This window comes from Oncorhynchus mykiss, chromosome 4 (assembly GCF_057628025.1).
Source record: "Oncorhynchus mykiss isolate SJ-2025 chromosome 4, ASM5762802v1, whole genome shotgun sequence".
Lineage (NCBI taxonomy): Eukaryota > Metazoa > Chordata > Actinopteri > Salmoniformes > Salmonidae > Oncorhynchus > Oncorhynchus mykiss.
Genome location: NC_143025.1, coordinates 29,681,372 through 29,698,303, shown reverse-complemented (window position 1 = coordinate 29,698,303; position 16,932 = coordinate 29,681,372). Strand labels below are relative to the sequence as shown.

The 16,932-nt window shown below is 48.7% G+C and overlaps 1 protein-coding gene across 50 annotated transcripts in view; it reads left to right on the top strand.

Moving 5' to 3' along the window:
• The window catches only part of LOC110521657 (protein furry homolog-like), a 94,045-nt gene that overhangs the window by 58,662 nt on the left and 18,451 nt on the right, over positions 1–16,932 (top strand). For 12 of the 50 annotated variants that reach the window (XM_090231819.1, XM_090231814.1, XM_090231808.1 and 9 more), the window contains 36 exons: positions 75–173; positions 999–1,100; positions 2,579–2,623; positions 3,825–3,928; positions 4,202–4,310; positions 4,420–4,506; positions 4,603–4,774; positions 4,983–5,115; positions 5,209–5,316; positions 5,477–5,714; positions 6,160–6,339; positions 6,454–6,540; positions 6,828–7,096; positions 7,709–7,913; positions 8,082–8,206; positions 8,392–8,449; positions 8,541–8,632; positions 8,750–8,922; positions 9,013–9,173; positions 9,269–9,379; positions 9,638–9,792; positions 9,886–9,985; positions 10,091–10,259; positions 10,433–10,701; positions 10,796–10,936; positions 11,027–11,198; positions 11,425–11,512; positions 11,587–11,699; positions 13,485–13,635; positions 13,724–13,827; positions 13,994–14,176; positions 14,374–14,575; positions 14,908–15,029; positions 15,195–15,382; positions 15,652–15,746; positions 16,197–16,813. In XM_090231819.1, coding sequence (XP_090087945.1) covers positions 75–173; positions 999–1,100; positions 2,579–2,623; positions 3,825–3,928; positions 4,202–4,310; positions 4,420–4,506; positions 4,603–4,774; positions 4,983–5,115; positions 5,209–5,316; positions 5,477–5,714; positions 6,160–6,339; positions 6,454–6,540; positions 6,828–7,096; positions 7,709–7,913; positions 8,082–8,206; positions 8,392–8,449; positions 8,541–8,632; positions 8,750–8,922; positions 9,013–9,173; positions 9,269–9,379; positions 9,638–9,792; positions 9,886–9,985; positions 10,091–10,259; positions 10,433–10,701; positions 10,796–10,936; positions 11,027–11,198; positions 11,425–11,512; positions 11,587–11,699; positions 13,485–13,635; positions 13,724–13,827; positions 13,994–14,176; positions 14,374–14,575; positions 14,908–15,029; positions 15,195–15,382; positions 15,652–15,746; positions 16,197–16,813 — 5,527 coding nt within the window. Of the gene's footprint in view, positions 1–74; positions 174–998; positions 1,101–2,578; positions 2,624–3,824; positions 3,929–4,201; positions 4,311–4,419; positions 4,507–4,602; positions 4,775–4,982; positions 5,116–5,208; positions 5,317–5,476; positions 5,715–6,159; positions 6,340–6,453; positions 6,541–6,827; positions 7,097–7,708; positions 7,914–8,081; positions 8,207–8,391; positions 8,450–8,540; positions 8,633–8,749; positions 8,923–9,012; positions 9,174–9,268; positions 9,380–9,637; positions 9,793–9,885; positions 9,986–10,090; positions 10,260–10,432; positions 10,702–10,795; positions 10,937–11,026; positions 11,199–11,424; positions 11,513–11,586; positions 11,700–13,484; positions 13,636–13,723; positions 13,828–13,993; positions 14,177–14,373; positions 14,576–14,907; positions 15,030–15,194; positions 15,383–15,651; positions 15,747–16,196; positions 16,826–16,932 lie in introns of all 50 variants that reach the window. The other 38 variants (XM_090231812.1, XM_090231793.1, XM_090231777.1 and 35 more) reach the window with 11 other exon arrangements.

Sequence of the window (16,932 nt, the reverse complement as noted above, 5' to 3'; positions counted from 1 at the left end):
AGGGAATAGGTTATCATTTTGGTCGCATGTATTAATTGAATGAGCTGTGGTGACCCCTTCCTCCCTCCCTGCAGGCGGTGAAGAATGAAGTCAACGTGCCATGCCTCAAGAACTTTGTGGAGATGCTCTACCAGACAACCTTTGACCTTAGCTCCAGGAAGAAGCACTCTTTGGTAACGTCAACTCTTCCCTCCCACTCCTCTCTCCCGTCTCTTTTCCCTCTCTCTTTTTTTATTACGTCAACTTGTTAACTTTCGTCTCCCTCACTTTCCCCATTTCCCCCCTCACTTTCCCCATTTCCCCCCTCACTTTCCCCATTTCCCCCCTCACTTTCCCCCATTTCCCCCCTCACTTTCCCCATTTCCCCCCTCACTTTCCCCATTTCCCCCCTCACTTTCCCCCATTTCCCCCCTCACTTTCCCCCATTTCCCCCCTCTCTTTTCCCCCATTCCCCCCCCCTCTCTTTTCCCCCATTCCCCCCCTCTCTTTCCCCCATTTCCCCCCCTCTCTTTTCCCCCATTTCCCCCCCTCTTTTCCCCATTCCCCCCCTCTCTTTTCCCCCATTCCCCCCCTCTCTTTTCCCCCATTTCCCCCCCCATTTCCCCCCCTCTTTTCCCCATTTTCCCCCCCTCTTTTCCCCATTTTCCCCCCCTCTTTTCCCCATTTTCCCCCCCTCTTTTCCCCATTCCCCCCCTCTCTTTTCCCCCATTTCCCCCCCTCTCTTTTCCCCCATTTCCCCCCCTCTCTTTTCCCCCATTTCCCCCCCTCTCTTTTCCCCCATTTCCCCCCCTCTCTTTTCCCTCTTTTCCCCCATTTCCCCCCTCTCTTTTCCCCCATTTCCCCCCTCTCTTTTCCCCCATTTCCCCCCCCTCTCTTTTCCCCCATTTCCCACCCTCTCTTTTCCCCCATTTCCCCCCCTTCTCTTTTCCCCCATTTCCCCCCCTTCTCTTTTCCCCATTCCCCCCCTCTCTTTTCCCCATTCCCTCCCTCTCTTTCAGGCTCTGTATCCTCTGGTGACGTGCCTGCTGTGTGTCAGTCAGAAGCAGTTCTTCCTCAATAACTGGCACATCTTCCTCACAAACTGCCTCTCGCACCTGAAGGTAAACGACACAATCAGCTCAAGCATGTACCTGACAGAGTTACTGGCCTATAAAGGACTCTGAAAAGAAATGCAAACGTCCATGCCAATTTCACATTTGAATAGGACGCTTTCTGTTTTATCTTTAAAGACTGCGGCTTCCCTAATGTTTGAAGTTCACTGGGACATGTCATTGAGTGTTATTTTCGAAAGACTGTATAATGAAAATAGATTTATCTCCCTTTAGCTGTATTATGTGCTATGAACCTAAAATGTTTGTTGCGTACCGAGTTCTGTCATGTGTTACTGTTACCATGACTGAAACCGTATTGCTCTAGCAGAATGTTCTTTAGCCCAGGTAAGTTGTTAATTGTCATAGTGAGATGTTAGCCATCCCCCACACATCAGAAATGGATCTGAGGTGTTTTGGGGTTGAAGGGTGTGCCTTAATAATCATATCTTCCTCCTACCCTGTCCGACAACCCCTTCCAAACCAATCAAGCCAATCAATTGTGCTCCTCTCCTGTACCGTACCTCAAGCCAATCCAGCCCAGATTTGACTGTGTTGTGTGACTGTCTCCTCGCTTCTCAACTCTGAATAGATTCCCTTGTGGCGATTCATTCCCTCTGATTTCATGGTGGACATGTGCTTTAATTCCCTTTGCTCCTGATGACTCTGTTGTTGAACTGACTCTCTATAATCACAGTCAGGTGGTGATTCAGTTGCTTTTGATATCCTGTGAAAGATTAGATTCTCTTTGATTACGTAGTTTTACTGAACCTGGTGATTTTAGATTACATCAGCACCAAATGGACTCATCTCCCTTCTTTTTGTGGTGGAACCTTGAGTCTCTGGTGGAGATTTGTTTGGGAATGAGTGATGATTTAGCTCCTATTGTCCACTGGGCCATTTGAACCCTGTCCTTGTTCTCACATCACTCCAGATCAAATGCTGATTCCGATTTGATTCAGTTTAGTGCCTTACCTTGTTTTGGAGAGCAAGAATCAATCCGATTTTGTCGGTGTCCGTTCACTGTCCCTCTCCTCACGCCATCTGTCCACACCTTCTTCAGCCCTGCTTTGTGTGTGTTCTCTTCCCTGTCAATTTGATTTGCCATCTATTGCACATCTTTCATCTCTTCACTTTCACAAAGTATGGAATATAAGATCATGCTACATGTCAAAATGTAAAAAAACAATGTAATATTGTCTAGTGTATCTTTGCACTCTTTCTATACGACTATATTGATGGATATTTGTGTTTTGACATATTACTGCTTTTGCATTTCATACTTTGCATCTCACTTCTGTGTCTAATATGAGACTGACTCAAGTCGATAGGAGGCAGTTAGTTGGTAGTGGGTTTTTTTAGTCAAACTTCTCATTTTTGTGTTTCTATTATATTTTGCTCTGTTCTCTTTCTAACCTGCATGTCTCCCTCCCCTCATCCTCACACGCCATGTCTCCTGTCGTTTTGGCTCACATTTTCACTCGCTCCAGATACCATCTAACAACAGCATCCGAAAGCAGATTGAGACACTGCAGGTGAGTTTGTCTGGTGGCATGACCACACACCCCCCCCACCCCCCTCCGACAGATCACCTGACCCTGTCCTGAGCCTCTGGAGGACAGAGGGGATGCACCTCCTTAGCCGGGGGCAACAATGCGCTGGACACTGATAGTCCTCTTAAAGTGGAACTTACTGAGAGAAAAGATTACACAGAAAATAGTGGTTGGACACTTGGCTCTTTATCGCAAATTGTTTGAAACGCAATGATGGCTTTGACTTCATCAGTGGTTTATGGCTTTGCTGTTTTCTATGTATAGTAGTGGTTAGAGCATCATCCTGGTGACGTCAATCGAGCGGACTGCATCATACCAATGTGTCGCTAACCCATTCTCAGAGACCTACCTTACTCTTTGAGGGGTGTTACGAAGCCAGCTACCTGGAAGGGGTAGTTGGTAGATCTGAGGACTAACCAGATGGATTTTGTAGTCTCGGTTTGGAGACTCGTAGGGTCCTGCATCATTTTGTTTGTTCTATTAGCGTTTGTGAGAGGCTGTCTCTCATTACACCCAATTCTATTATCTCTGTGGCGTTGCCGTGCGGCTGTGTGAAGCACCCTTGCAGCTCCATGGCCCACTGAAGGGTTGGAAAGGTCATTTTAGTACCCTTGAAAGAATCCTTTGTATGATTGTCCACTGTTGATGTTGGAGGAGGGTATGTTGCGTGCCTGGGTTTGATTCGGCAGCACTGTGTACTTGTGTTTTTACTCACCGTTTTTAGTTTTTGTGAACGCTCAGCTGTACAAACATTCCCCGGGGTTCAGAACATCAGAAACTACCGCTAGCATAACACGCTGTACTACATCTATATATAGACGGGCTCACTCTGGCACAGGCTTCTTTTACGACAAGCTGAAATCTTTTCAAGAATCTCGTACATCGGTCGTTTTTATATAAGAGGATTCCTAAATGTAATTGGTGTGTGACGGATGTATGAATCGGACAGGCCGTTAGATCTGAAGGCGGACCTCGTTATCCAATCACAGATACGACGTGCCGCGAGTCATATCCATCACTGGGGCATCTCGAAACATTTTACTCTAAATGAGACATGAAACACGCTGTATAAATTGTCTCATTCAGTACAGTAGGTCAAAGGGATGGTTTGTGCTCCACACCGGACTTCCCGGAGGAGGCAGTTGTTCTAAATGTTCCCTCTCTGTCCCTTTTTTTTTTATAGAACAAAGACCCCAAAATGTCCCGTGTGGCGCTGGAGTCCCTCTACAGACTGCTGTGGGTCTACATCATCAGGATCAAGTGTGAGAGCAACACCGTCACGCAGAGGTCAGTACCAGCCCGGCCCAGAGAGACGGGTCAGGGCCCACACACTCACCCTGTTGGCCCATGACCACGCTATCTCTGTGTGAACAGACACTGTCAAATGAAAGTCACCCAGACCAGCACCTAAATCACCATATTACAACAAATAAATGCCCACTCCTTCTACAGAAGCAGAACTAGAATCCCATCTACACTCAGAACTGGTCTAGTCTACAGTCTCCTTGGTGAACATCTCCAGTTGAATAATCCCTTTAATGCTGTCCTGTTTCCCTGCAGCCGGCTGCTCAGCATCGTTTCAGCACTTTTCCCCAAAGGTTCCCGTAGTGTGGTGCCGAGGGACACGCCCCTCAACATCTTTGTCAAGATCATCCAGTTCATAGCTCAGGTTTGTCTTATGAGGTCATGCTGGAGCAGTTCTTCCTGTATAATTCTGCTAATGGCTTGAATGTTATCTGTGATTAGTGATTATTGGTCTTTTGTGGCTCATTTCACAGGAAAGGCTTGACTTTGCTATGAAGGAGATAATTTATGACCTCCTGTGTGTGGGGAAATCTCACAAGACCTTCACCATCAATCCAGAGGTAAGCGATGGCCGAGAGACGACAGTCATTTTCCAATCATACTCGCTGTGATTATACTCTTCAATCTCTGACTGTTCCTTTCTCCCTCTCTATCAGAGGATGAATATTGGCCTGAGGGCCTTCCTGGTGATAGCTGACAGTCTGCAGCAGAAGGACGGGGAGCCGCCCATGCCCACCACAGGGGTCATCATGCCCTCAGGAAACACTCTGCGGGTCAAAAAGATCTTCCTTGCCACCACCCTCACTGACGAGGAGGCCAAGGTCATCGGTAGGTCAACATCTCTGAGCTCCACCCTGGTCACTACAGGACAGTATGACTCGGCTATGACTCAGGGACTATGGACCAAAGTTATATGGACCAAACCCTTGATCATTGTACACTGTCCCTGCCGAATACATTTCTCAAATAAATTCTTATGGGAGTGGGTCATTTTAAGGTTAAGTTTGTGTACAGTGTAATGACTGTGTGTTTGTAGGCATGTCGCTGTACTACCCAGCAGTGAGAAAGGCCCTGGACAACATCCTGCGTCACCTGGACAAGGAGGTGGGGCGCTCCATGAGCATGACCAACGTCCAGATGTCCAATAAGGAGCCTGAGGACATGATTACGTAAGGGCCTCTCTGACTTAAAATATATGTGGCCCATAACGTGTGTTTTTTACTATGTGTGTGTCCTTTACGTGTGTGTGTGTTATGTTGCAGGGGGGAGAGGAAGCCAAAGATCGATCTGTTCCGTACGTGTGTGGCGGCCATCCCCAGGCTGATCCCGGACGGCATGAGCAGACAGGACCTGATCGAGCTGCTGGCTAAGTAAAGGACCCCACTCCTTCGCATGCGCCACCTCTGTCTGGGACTAATTGATCAACAGAGCAATGGGGCTTTTTATTTTGCCAAAGCTGTGCCTTCAAAAGCTCTGTTTGTGATCCCATTTTGACCTCTGTCTGACCCATGCGTCCTGTCCTCTCTCCAGGCTGACCATCCACATGGACGAGGAGCTGCGCGGCCTGGCATTCACCACCCTGCAGGCCCTGATGCTGGACTTCCCAGAGTGGAGGGAGGACGTGCTCTCTGGCTTCGTCTACTTCGTGGTGCGCGAGGTCACCGATGTCCACCCCACGCTGCTGGACAACGCCGTCAAGATGCTGCTGCAGCTCATCAGCCAGTGGAGGCAGGCCGTCCAGACCAGCAACAAGACCCACGAGGCACAGGTGGGTGGAGAGTGGATAGCTCTCATTTTGTCCGGTTGTGGTCAACGCTGTGTGTTTTACATGTGCGTAACGCCGTACAAGGACAGAGGCTCAAACTTCTTGCTCTGTACTGTAGTAGTAGGATTATTTAAGCAATAATGCCAGAGAGGGTGTGGTATATCGCCAATATATCACGGCTAAGGGCTGTTCTTAGGCACAACGCAACGTGGACATTCCTTAGCCATGGCCACATATCACAAACCCCCGAGGTGCCTTATTGCTATTATAAACTGGTTACCAATGTAATTAGAGCAGTAAAAATAATGTTTTGTCATACCAGTGGTTTACAGTCTGATAAATCATGGCTGTTAGCCAATCAGCATTCAGGGCTCGAACCACCCCGTTTATATTGTGTATTTTGAATTGGGTTTGTGTGATAAAGTAACCCTGTCTGTGTGTGCTCCAGCAGGGCCCTGGAAGCGGGCCGTCTCTGCCCCTGGAGCGCTCTCCTCTGTGGGGGGTGCTGCACGTGGCGGAGGGCCTGGCACTGGTGGTTCTGTGCAGCTGCCGTCCCGCCACGCGCAGGCTGGCTGTTAATATCCTCAAAGAGGTCCGAGCCCTGCACACCGCTCTGGGTATCGCCAAGGTAACTCCCAACTCAGACTGAGATGGGGTTGTGAAAGTGACTCAAATAATGAGAAAGTAACCTCAGTTAAGATGCAAGAGACTTACATTCACTGTTTCTGCCTGTCTTTTTCAGGGAGATGAGGAGTTGGCCATAGATGTGATGGACAGGCTAAGTGCGTCTGTGCTGGAGAGCTTCATCCATCTCACAGGAGCTGACCAGGTACGAATTGCAAAGCTGTTGTGTAACACACACACATGATTTTGATTTAACTAGGCAAGTCAATTAAGAACAAATTCTTATTTACAATGACTGCCTACCAAGAGGCAAAAGGCCACCTACGGGGGCTGGGATTCAAAATAATAATGTAGGACAAAACACACATCACGATAAGAGACTACGTAAAGAGAGACCTAGGACAACGCATGGCAGCAACACATGACAACAACATGGCAGCAGCACAACATGGTACATACACCCTGACCCTCATCCTCCCCTCTCCCCTGCAGACCAACCTGCTATATTGTCCCAGCGGTATCGACCTGCAGACTCTGGCAGAATGGAACTCGTCTCCCATCAGCCACCAGTTTGACGTGGTCAGCCCGTCGCACATCTGGGTGTTTGCCCACGTGACGCAGGGCCAAGATCCCTGGGTCATCAGCCTGTCCAGCTACCTGCGCCAAGAGCACCTGCCCAAGCACTGCCCCACCGCACTCAACTACGCCGGGATGTTCGCCTACACGCGCCTGCAGCTGCTCTCTCCGCAAGTGGACATCAAGTATGTCTCTCCAGGCCTTTACTCTTGTCAATGTGGTTCTCTTGGGTGCATGTACACGTTTACATTTGAGGTTGTAAAAAGCCACTTAGAATTGATGATGTTGCAGTCCGCGCACTAGAGGGCTGAGTGACGTCACCCTGTCTCGTGTACGGTGTCCATACGGTCTACACCGTCACTGGAGACTCTGCGAGTGGCTGTGGATGACTTCATCCTAATATATCCCTCAGCTGTGTATACGTATGTGAGCCCCGTGAGGAGGAGAGTTGGCGCCTGTCTTTCTACTGTGTTGTATGTCTGTGACACACATGGAAATTATTTCAGTAATATTGTAAATCAGTCCCTCCAGGATTCCAAGATTCTGCGACTTCCCTGCATATTATGCTATGGCTTGCAGATTTGACCAATCACCTCACTATTTCCACGTAAAGCACTCAAAGTGTAGCAATATTATCATATTAAACTTACCCATCAGCAGAGTACAAAAAGAGGACTTGCAATTTCAACCAATCCCAGCAACAAAAAATATATATATATATATATATATATATATACATACACACACACACCACCTGCCTGTTATTAATATTTGACCTTTGTCCTCTGCCCCTGCAGCAGCCCTATAAATGCTAAGAAGCTGAACAGCCTGAGCAGCAGTAGTGACTCGTACGTGGGGCTGTGGAGGAACTACCTGATCCTCTGTTGTAGCTCCGCCACTTCCTCCCCCAACTCCTCCTCCTCCACCTCTGGCTCCGTCCGCTGCTCCCCGCCTGAGACGCTGGCGTCCACGCCGGACAGTGGCTACAGCTACGACTCTAAGGTCAGAGGGCATGACCTATACATTTTTTTTTCTCTACATGTTTTACTTGAGTGCTGTCAGTGTGATAATGCCTATTCCAAGTTGAAAAAACGCCATCTCTATCCTTTTAGTTAGATATTGAAAAATCATTACTTTTCATATTGATTTCTGATCTTTGTGTGTGTCCAGATTATTGGCACTCCGTCCCCCTCATCCCTGTTCAAACACGTTGTACCGATGATGCGCTCTGAGAGCATGGACATCACAGAGTCACTCGTCCTGGGGCTTGGCAGGACCAACCCCATGGCCTTCAGGTGAGGGAGCCACCCTGTACGTCGACCTGTGGCTGACAGTCATGTTTCAGTTGCCTGTGTTGGAATTTTCATGTTTGAATATATAGTAGTGTGTGTGTTATTTGGTTAGTAGGCACAGAATGTAGTGAGTGAGTTTGTACAAGCGTTTTCCCGGTAGTTTTCCTTACTTCTATTCCGTCTTCCAGAGATCTGATAGAGGAACTGAACCCCATCATTAAGGAGGCTCTGGAGAGGAGACCTGAGGTGGGTGCAGCTCACTGACCCTCACATCTCCATGTATCTAACATAACACTGTACTACCTACTCAGTACGGGTTCTGCTCATCTTGTTGCAGAACATGAAGCGACGTAGGCGTCGTGACATCCTGAGGGTCCAGCTGGTCCGGATCTTTGAGCTGCTGGCCGACGCTGGCGTCGTCAGTCAGACGTGAGTGGAAGCCAGAACAGAACCATTACATATAAATACACACGTAGTTATAGAATATAGAATCATGCACCGTCCATCTTTTGACTCCACTGACCCCTGTACTGTGTGTGTGTGCAGTGGGAGTGGCGGTCTGGACGGGGAGAGTCACTCTCTGAACTCGACACTGTTGGAGTATGTGGATCTGACGAGACAGCTGCTGGAGGCTGAGAACGACAAAGACTCAGACACACTGAAGGACATCCGCTGTCACTTCAGCGCTCTAGTGGCTAACATCATTCAGAACGTCCCAGGTACTACACACACACACACACTATAAAGTGTAAAATGTTGTATATGTGTGTTTTGTGAGTGGCTATTTGACATCTGCGTATTCCCACCAGTGCACCAGAGGAGGACCATCTTCCCCCAGCAGTCTCTGAGACACAGTCTGTTCATGTTGTTCAGCCACTGGGCGGGTCCCTTCAGCATCATGTTCACCCCACTAGACCGGTACAGCGACCGCAACATGCAGATCAACCGACACCAGTACTGTGCTCTCAAGGTACAACCAGCTGTTCACACGCAAGACTATCACTGAGATCCCACTCTGTAAACACGTCATGACGGGGTAAATGTTTGTCTACTGCGTGTCTGCAGGCCATGTCGGCAGTGTTGTGCTGTGGTCCAGTGGCTGATAACGTTGGCCTCTCCTCTGACGGTTATCTCTACAAGTGGCTGGACAACATCCTGGACTCTCAGGACAGGAAGGTAAGAGAAGAGTCCTTCTGCACTACAGCCTCACTGCTGGGCTTAAACTATTCCTTGATTACCACCAGCTGTCCGTCATCGGCACTGATATGATCGCCAAACAGGATAAGGCTAAACTTTCACGGGTTCAATTACTTTGAGTGGTACGGATGAAGGGAAGGAAATAGCTTGACTCTTAAGGTGCAGCGGTGAGTGTATATGGAGGGCTTGTGCTGATGGTCCCTCTGATAGTCTGTTTCTCTGTGTGTGTCCCTGCAGGTGCACCAGTTGGGCTGTGAGGCGGTGATGCTGCTGTTGGAGCTGAACCCAGACCAGAGTAACCTGATGTTCTGGGCTGTCGACCGCTGTTACACTGGCTCACGCCGCGTGGCTGCCGGCTGCTTCAGGGCCATCGCCAACGTCTTTCACAACAGGCATGTCGGCCATTTTATAGTGTGTGTGTGTTTCTGTGTATTAACTCTGTAATCCATAATGTGTTAATATGATTGATATCGTGTGGTCTACAGGGATTACCAGTTTGACACTGTGGTGCTGCTGAATCTGATCTTGTTCAAGTCTGCTGATTCATCCAGAGATATCTATGAGGTGGCCATGCAGCTGCTGCAGGTTGGTTTGCCACCATCCAGGCCACATACTGGATCTATTTGGGAAAAATCCAGTATTTTTTACATGTACTTAATGTGATTTTTCTGTGCGTGTTCTGTTCCCCAGATCTTGGAGCCCAAGCTCTTCCGTTACGCTCACAAACTGGAGATCCAGAGAACAGATGGGATCCTGAGCCCTCCCTCCCCGCTGCCACACCTCTACTCTGTCTCCTACTACCAGCTGTCTGAGGAGCTGGCCAGGACATACCCAGAGCTAACCCTGCCCATCTTCTCAGGTCTGCACCGTTACATCACACACCATCCTACACTCTTCTGTCTCAAAGGACACCCTGGTTAATGTAGTGCTCTTTAAAAGGAAATGGCCGGTCATTCGAGATGCGTAGCTTTGGCGTTTGACACATAGATTTGAGTCTTATCGGTGCGGCGACTGTGCCGTTTCCTTCCCCAGAGGTGAGCCAGCGTATCCAGACAGCACACCCTGGTGGTCGCCAGGTGATGCTGCACTACCTCCTGCCCTGGATGAACAACGTGGAGCTGGTGGACTTCAAGCCGTCGCCACGGCGACAGGAACCCCCAGTCTGTGAGGAGGAGGAGGAGGAGGCCCACGAGCGCGACATGATGATGGTCAACAGCCGGCGCTGGCTCAGAGGGGAGGGCTGGGGCTCCCCACACGCCACCACCATGGTGCTCAACAACCTCATGTTCATGACCGCCAAGGTATGACCGCGACCTGACCACACACAGGCATTACGTTGTCTGCTGCTGATAAATGATAGTGTTTGTTTGAACTGTGTTTCGCTTGTGTATACAGTACGGGGATGAGTTTGCGTGGTCAGAGATAGAGAACGTGTGGACCACGCTGGCCGACAGCTGGCCAAAGAACCTGAAGATCATCCTGCACTTCCTCATCAGCATGTCAGGGGTCAACAGTGAGCCCAGCCTCTTGCCCTATGTAAGTCCAGTTTACACACAGTGTCCTCTCTCCCTCACACCTCCCATATTCGGTCATCTTAAATGTTTGTTAAAACGTGTGTGTCGTCAGGTGAAGCGGGTGGTGGTGTACCTGGGCAGGGATAAGACTATGCAGCTGCTGGAGGAGCTGATGTGTGAGCTGGACCTGACAGACCCAGTGAGCTCTGCTGTCACTCACATGGACAACCCTCCCTACTACCGCATCACCTCTAGCTACAAGATCCCCTCCGTCACCTCAGCAGGTATATAATCACACGGTCTTCTATACATGTCCCTCTACGTTATATCCCCACTGTCCTGGTATATGAAACACAGATGCTTGATGTTTCTATGTTACATATTCTCCCATCTGCTCCCTCATGGACTGTTGGACTGTATGAAGGACTGTCATAATGACATTGTCTGTCATGTACCTCATGAACTTTGTTGTCATAGTTTCTAGATGTCTATCCCCATCTCTGTCCACAGGAACCAACTCCAGCAGTAACACCATGGTGCCAGGAACCGACGCTCACCATGACAGCAGCAAGAATAAAGACTCCAACATGGATGACGGGTATGAGATCACACACTAACACACACACCGAGACACTCCCAGTAAGACTACAGCTGTCTCTCTGTTGTCTGCAGTTCCACCCATCTGGACATCTACAGCGGTCTGAACAGCAACCTGAACCGTCAGCACCACCGCCTGGAGTCTCGTTACAGCAGCAGCTCTGGAGGATCCTATGAGGAGGAGAAGAGTAAGAGACAGCCATACTACTCTATGCTTTATGTACGGTTGATGTCAAAAGTTTACATACACTTAGGTTGGAGTCATTAAAACTCGTTTTTCAACCACTCCACAAATGTCTTGTTAACAAACTATAGTTTTGGCAAGTCGGTGCATGACACAAGTAATTTTTCCAACAATTGTTTACTGACAGATTATTTCACTTACAATTCACTGTATCACAATTCCAGGGGGTCAGAAGTTGACTGTGCCTTTAAACAGCTTGGAAAATTCCAGAAAATGATGTCATGGCTTTAGAAGCTTCTGATAGGCTAATTGACATCATTTGAGTCAATTTTTGAGTCAATTGGAGGTGTACCTGTGGATGTATTTAAAGGCCTACCTTCAAACTCTGTGCCTCTTTGCTTGACATCATGGGAAAATCAAAAGAAATCAACCAAGACCTCAGAAAAAAAATGGTGGCCCTCCACAAGTCTGGTTCAGCCTTGGGAGCAATTTCCAAATGCCTGAAGGTACCACGTTCATCTTTACAAACAATAGTACGCAAGTATAAGCACCATGGGACCACGCAGGGGTCATACCGCTCAGGAAGGAGACGTGTTCTGTCTCCTAGAGATGAACGTATTTTGGTGAGAAAAGTGTAAATCATTTCCAGAACAACAACACAAGACCTTGTGAAGATGCTGGAGGAAACCGGTACAAAAGTATCTATATCCACAGTAAAACAAGTCCTATATCGACATAACCTGAAAGGCCGCTCAGCAAGGAAGAAGCCACTGCTCCAAAACCACCATTAAAAAGCCAGACTACGGTTCACAACTGCACATGGGGACAAGCTCATACTTTTTTGGAGAAATGTCCTCTGGTCTGATGAAACAAAAATGGAACTGTTTGGGCATAATTACCATCATTATGTTTGGAGGAAAATCGGGAGGCTTGCAAAGAACATCATCCCAACCGTGAAGCACAGTGGTGGCATCATGTTGCGGGGGTGCTTTTTTGCAGGAGGGACTGGTGCACTTAACAAAATAGATGACATCATGAGGGAGGAGAATTATGTGGATATATTGAAGCAACATCTTAAGACATCAGTACTGAAATCAGTCAAAACAGAAAATGTGTGTCAGTCTCTCGTGAACATTTCTGAATTACAATATATACTGTGGAGCCAGTTAAAGTTAAAGCTTGGTCGCAAATGGGTCTTCCAAATGGACAATGACCCCAAGCATGCTTCCAAAGTTGTGGCAAAATGGCTTAAGGACAACAAAGTCAAGGTATTGGAGTGGCCATCACAAATCCCTGACCTCAATCCCATAGGAAATGTGTGTGTGGGACTAAAAAAAAGAGTGCGATCAAGGAGGCCTACAAACCTGACTCAGTTACACCAGCTCTGTCGGGAGGAACGGGCCAAAATTCACCCAACTTATTGTGGGAAGCTTGTGGAAGGCTACCTGAAACGTTTGACACAAGTTAAACAATTTAAAGGCAATGCTACCAAATACTAATTGAGTGCATGTAAACTTCTGACCCACTGGGAATGTGATGAAATAAATAAAAGCTGAAATAAATCATTCTCTCTACTATTATTCTGACTTTTCACATTCTTAAAATAAAGTGGTGATCCTAACTGACCTAAGACGGGGAATTTTTACTAGGATTAAATGTCAGGAATTGTGAAACTGAGTATAAATGTATTTCGCTAAGGTGTATGTAAACTTCTGACTTCAACTGTATATACATACTGTATGTCCACGTTGCCACAGGTGTGTGTGTGATAATCCACTGTTTTCTCCAGGTGACTCCATGCCGCTGTATGCTAACTGGCGTCTGAAGGTGATGGACCACAACCGTCCCGAGCCCCTCCCTTTCCCTCCCACAGGGGGCTGCTGGTCCCCTCTGGTGGACTACCTGCCGGAGACGAACACCCCTGGAGTACCCCTCCACAGGTAACTTCGACCCTCTCCACTTGACCTCTGACCTGTCTGTATGACCTTTCCCCTGTCCCGGCTGACCCTCTGGTGTGGTGTATCTCAGGTGTAACATAGCTGTCATCCTACTGACTGACCTCATAGTGGACCATGGGGTCAAAGTGGAGTGGAGCGCCTACCTTCACCTCCTGCTGCACTCCATCTTCATAGGTAACTAACCACTCACCTCTATACAACTAACTGATTACAATTTGAGTGACGTATACTTGTCTTTATACTCATCATTTACAGGCAAAACAAATGCAAACTCTACTTTTGCCAGTGTTCATGGAATAGATTTTCTCAGCAGTCCGTTGTTTTTTTCTCCCCCCACCAGGGTTGGACCACCAGCACCCTGAGGTCTACGAGCACTGCAAACGCCTCCTGCTTCACCTGCTGGTCGTCCAGGGAACCAACAGTGGAGTCCAATCCCTGGCCTCCGTGCTGCTGCGCAACCGAGAGTACAACGACCCAAAGGTGCTGACTGTGAAGCCACCGCCCCACGAGTTCAACCTCACAGGTCAGTAGCGTTCTGCAAAGATCTGAGTAGCCAAGCTCAAGCACACAAGGATCCCTTTGCCTGGTTCTATAAGATCAGTAGGGGGCAGCAGAGATCCATGTCCTTATTTGCTCTCCAGTCTTCACAGATCAGTGTGTGACATCTCAAGTTTCTAGCGATTTGTCAGCCATGCTCGTGTCTGTGTGTTACTCACGCAGGAGTGTGTGACTTTGTGCCAGACTACCAGCCGTCACCCATGACAGACTCAGGCCTGAGCTCCAGCTCCACGTCGTCCAGCATCAGCCTGGGTGCAGGAGTCGTCCCCCTGCCCCACCTCACCCCCACCCTGATCAACGAGGTGGATGTCACCGCAGAGCAGTATGAGAAGGTCAAAGCCCTCATCGAGTTTGTCACCTCCAGGTAGTGCCCGACACTCAACTACACTACATTTACCTGAAAATCTTTTTTTTTTTGCACTGTATGTGTGTGTCATAGCTCTATATATCAGTTTGTCTTGTGTGATGTACTGTACCATCATGACTCATTTCTTCATCCAACCCATGCATCTGATCTCGCACTTGCAGCCATGTCTGAAAGGATGGGGTATCGTTCATTTGCATGTGTTTGCGTGTGCAACTACAAACCATTTTTGTCTTGGGGTGAGAATATCAGGGTTCGATGAGTTGTGTGACGATCGTTCGGACTTCCCCTCGTTTTCTCTCCTGATTCAGTCTTGTCTGTCTGTCCTGCAGGAAGCGGGGGCCCCTGTGGAACCATGAGGACGTGTCACCCAAGAACCCCAACATAAAGAGTGCTGACCAGCTGAGCGTGTTCCTCCGACATGTAGTGACAGTCTTCAAACAGTCCCAGTCAGGTCAGTCAGTGTGTTTGTCACTTCCTTATCCCTCTCTGCTGCACTGACTGTCCTGTCTGTAGCATTTCTTAGCGCTAAAATATTGCCATTAATTATCCCTCTGTTCTTATGTCTAGCATCCTTGTGTTTTTATTTTAAATATCTCTGGCGGTTTGTGTTAATCAGGTTTCCAACTGGAGCAGTTGCTGAGTGAGGTCGCCCTGCAAACTGCTCTGTCCTGCTCGTCTCGTCACTACGCAGGACGCTCCTTCCAGATCTTCAGGGCTCTCAAACAACCCCTCACAGCCGCCACGCTTTCCGATGTCCTCTCACGCCTCGTAGAGACAGTGGGCGACCCGGGAGAGGAGGCACAGGTGAGCTTGACCACCCACCGGTATCAAGACAACCACCTTCTAGTATGACCTTTGGGCTGTCTGCTCTATTAGTTTTCTCACTAACTTCTGATCTCAGATGAGAGGGAGCATAGCCGCTTAAACAGGTACTATACTCCAGAGGGTTCAGCCACTCTGACCTGTGATCAGTGTGGATCAGCAGCTCTGTTAGGAAGCAGCGGCCACTGGGTACTGCAGTATCAGGGGTCGGTTTGTCTCGGTGGTTGACCTCTGCTCCTCTGTCTCCTCAGGGTTTTGTTATCGAGCTGTTGCTGACTCTGGAGTCAGGGATCGACACGCTCGCTGACACCGTCAAGAACTATGACCTCCTCACTGCCTTGGCACAGTAAGCACTGACCAGTTAGATCTGGGCAATTCCACGGTAACAGTGACAATGAGACTCTCTGATTTTTTACATGAAAATGTTTGTCTAACAAAACCAATGATTGCAAAGTTAAGCAAACCATACAACTCTATGCACAAGGACTACTTAACAATGTCCACTGAGAATTTACAAAAACACGTTTTACAGTGCAGATGCAAAGTTTGGTAACAGAATGACGACGGTTTGTGCTGTTTGTTCCGTCATTCTGTTACCAAACTTTGCATCTGCACTGTTCTTCAAGTAAACGTGTTTTTGTAAAAGGTTCAGTGGACATTGTCTCACACTGTTACTGTGGAATTTCCCGTCGCTGATACGAACACAATTTTGTCAACTCGCGCTCTCTAAACACACGCATTATCGACACTTTAAAACCCTGTGTTAGCGAAATACTCATTGTCATTAATCCTGCAGGGCCTCTGCCCATGAGCACCTGCTGGGGGCCAAGTTTGCAGCTAAAAGGAAGAGCACGGGCCAGCTGAATCTGAGTAGCGGTGGTCTTTTCCACCAAGGCCACTACCCCCACAGCCACACCCGCAGCAACTCCCTCCGCGCCAGCCTCATGGGTGAACGAAAGGGAGACCGCCGCCGCAGTAACACCCTAGACATCGCCGACCGGCTGGCCGGTAGCCACGGCAACCTAGCGCGAACGCAGAGCTTGTCGTCGTTGCGGGAGGGTGGCAGAGCGGGTCCTGGGGAGGAGGCCATCCCTCCTGTGGACCCATCCAACCTGATGGCCACGGTGTTCTGGATAGCGGCCTCCCTTCTGGAGTCGGACTATGAGTTTGAGTACCTGCTGGCCCTGCGGCTGCTCAACAAGCTACTGGGTCAGCTGCCCCTGGAGAACGCAGACAGCAGGGAGAGACTAGAGAGGGTGCAGGCCAAGCTGAAATGGTACAGCTTCCCTGGTCTGCTGCAGCTCTTCCTCAAGGGCTTCACATCAGCTTCCACCCAGGAGCTCACCATTCACCTGCTCAACAAGCTCATCAGCGTCTCCCGCCACACACTGGTCGACCCCTCCCAGGTGGCAGGTAAGCGAGCAGGTATTGATGTTATAGATTTTATTCAGCACAAGTTCCTGGCTTCATGCTTGGTAAATGGCACTAATCCCCCTAGTGCCTTCTGGTTGGTTTAGACCTGTTTCTCTTCC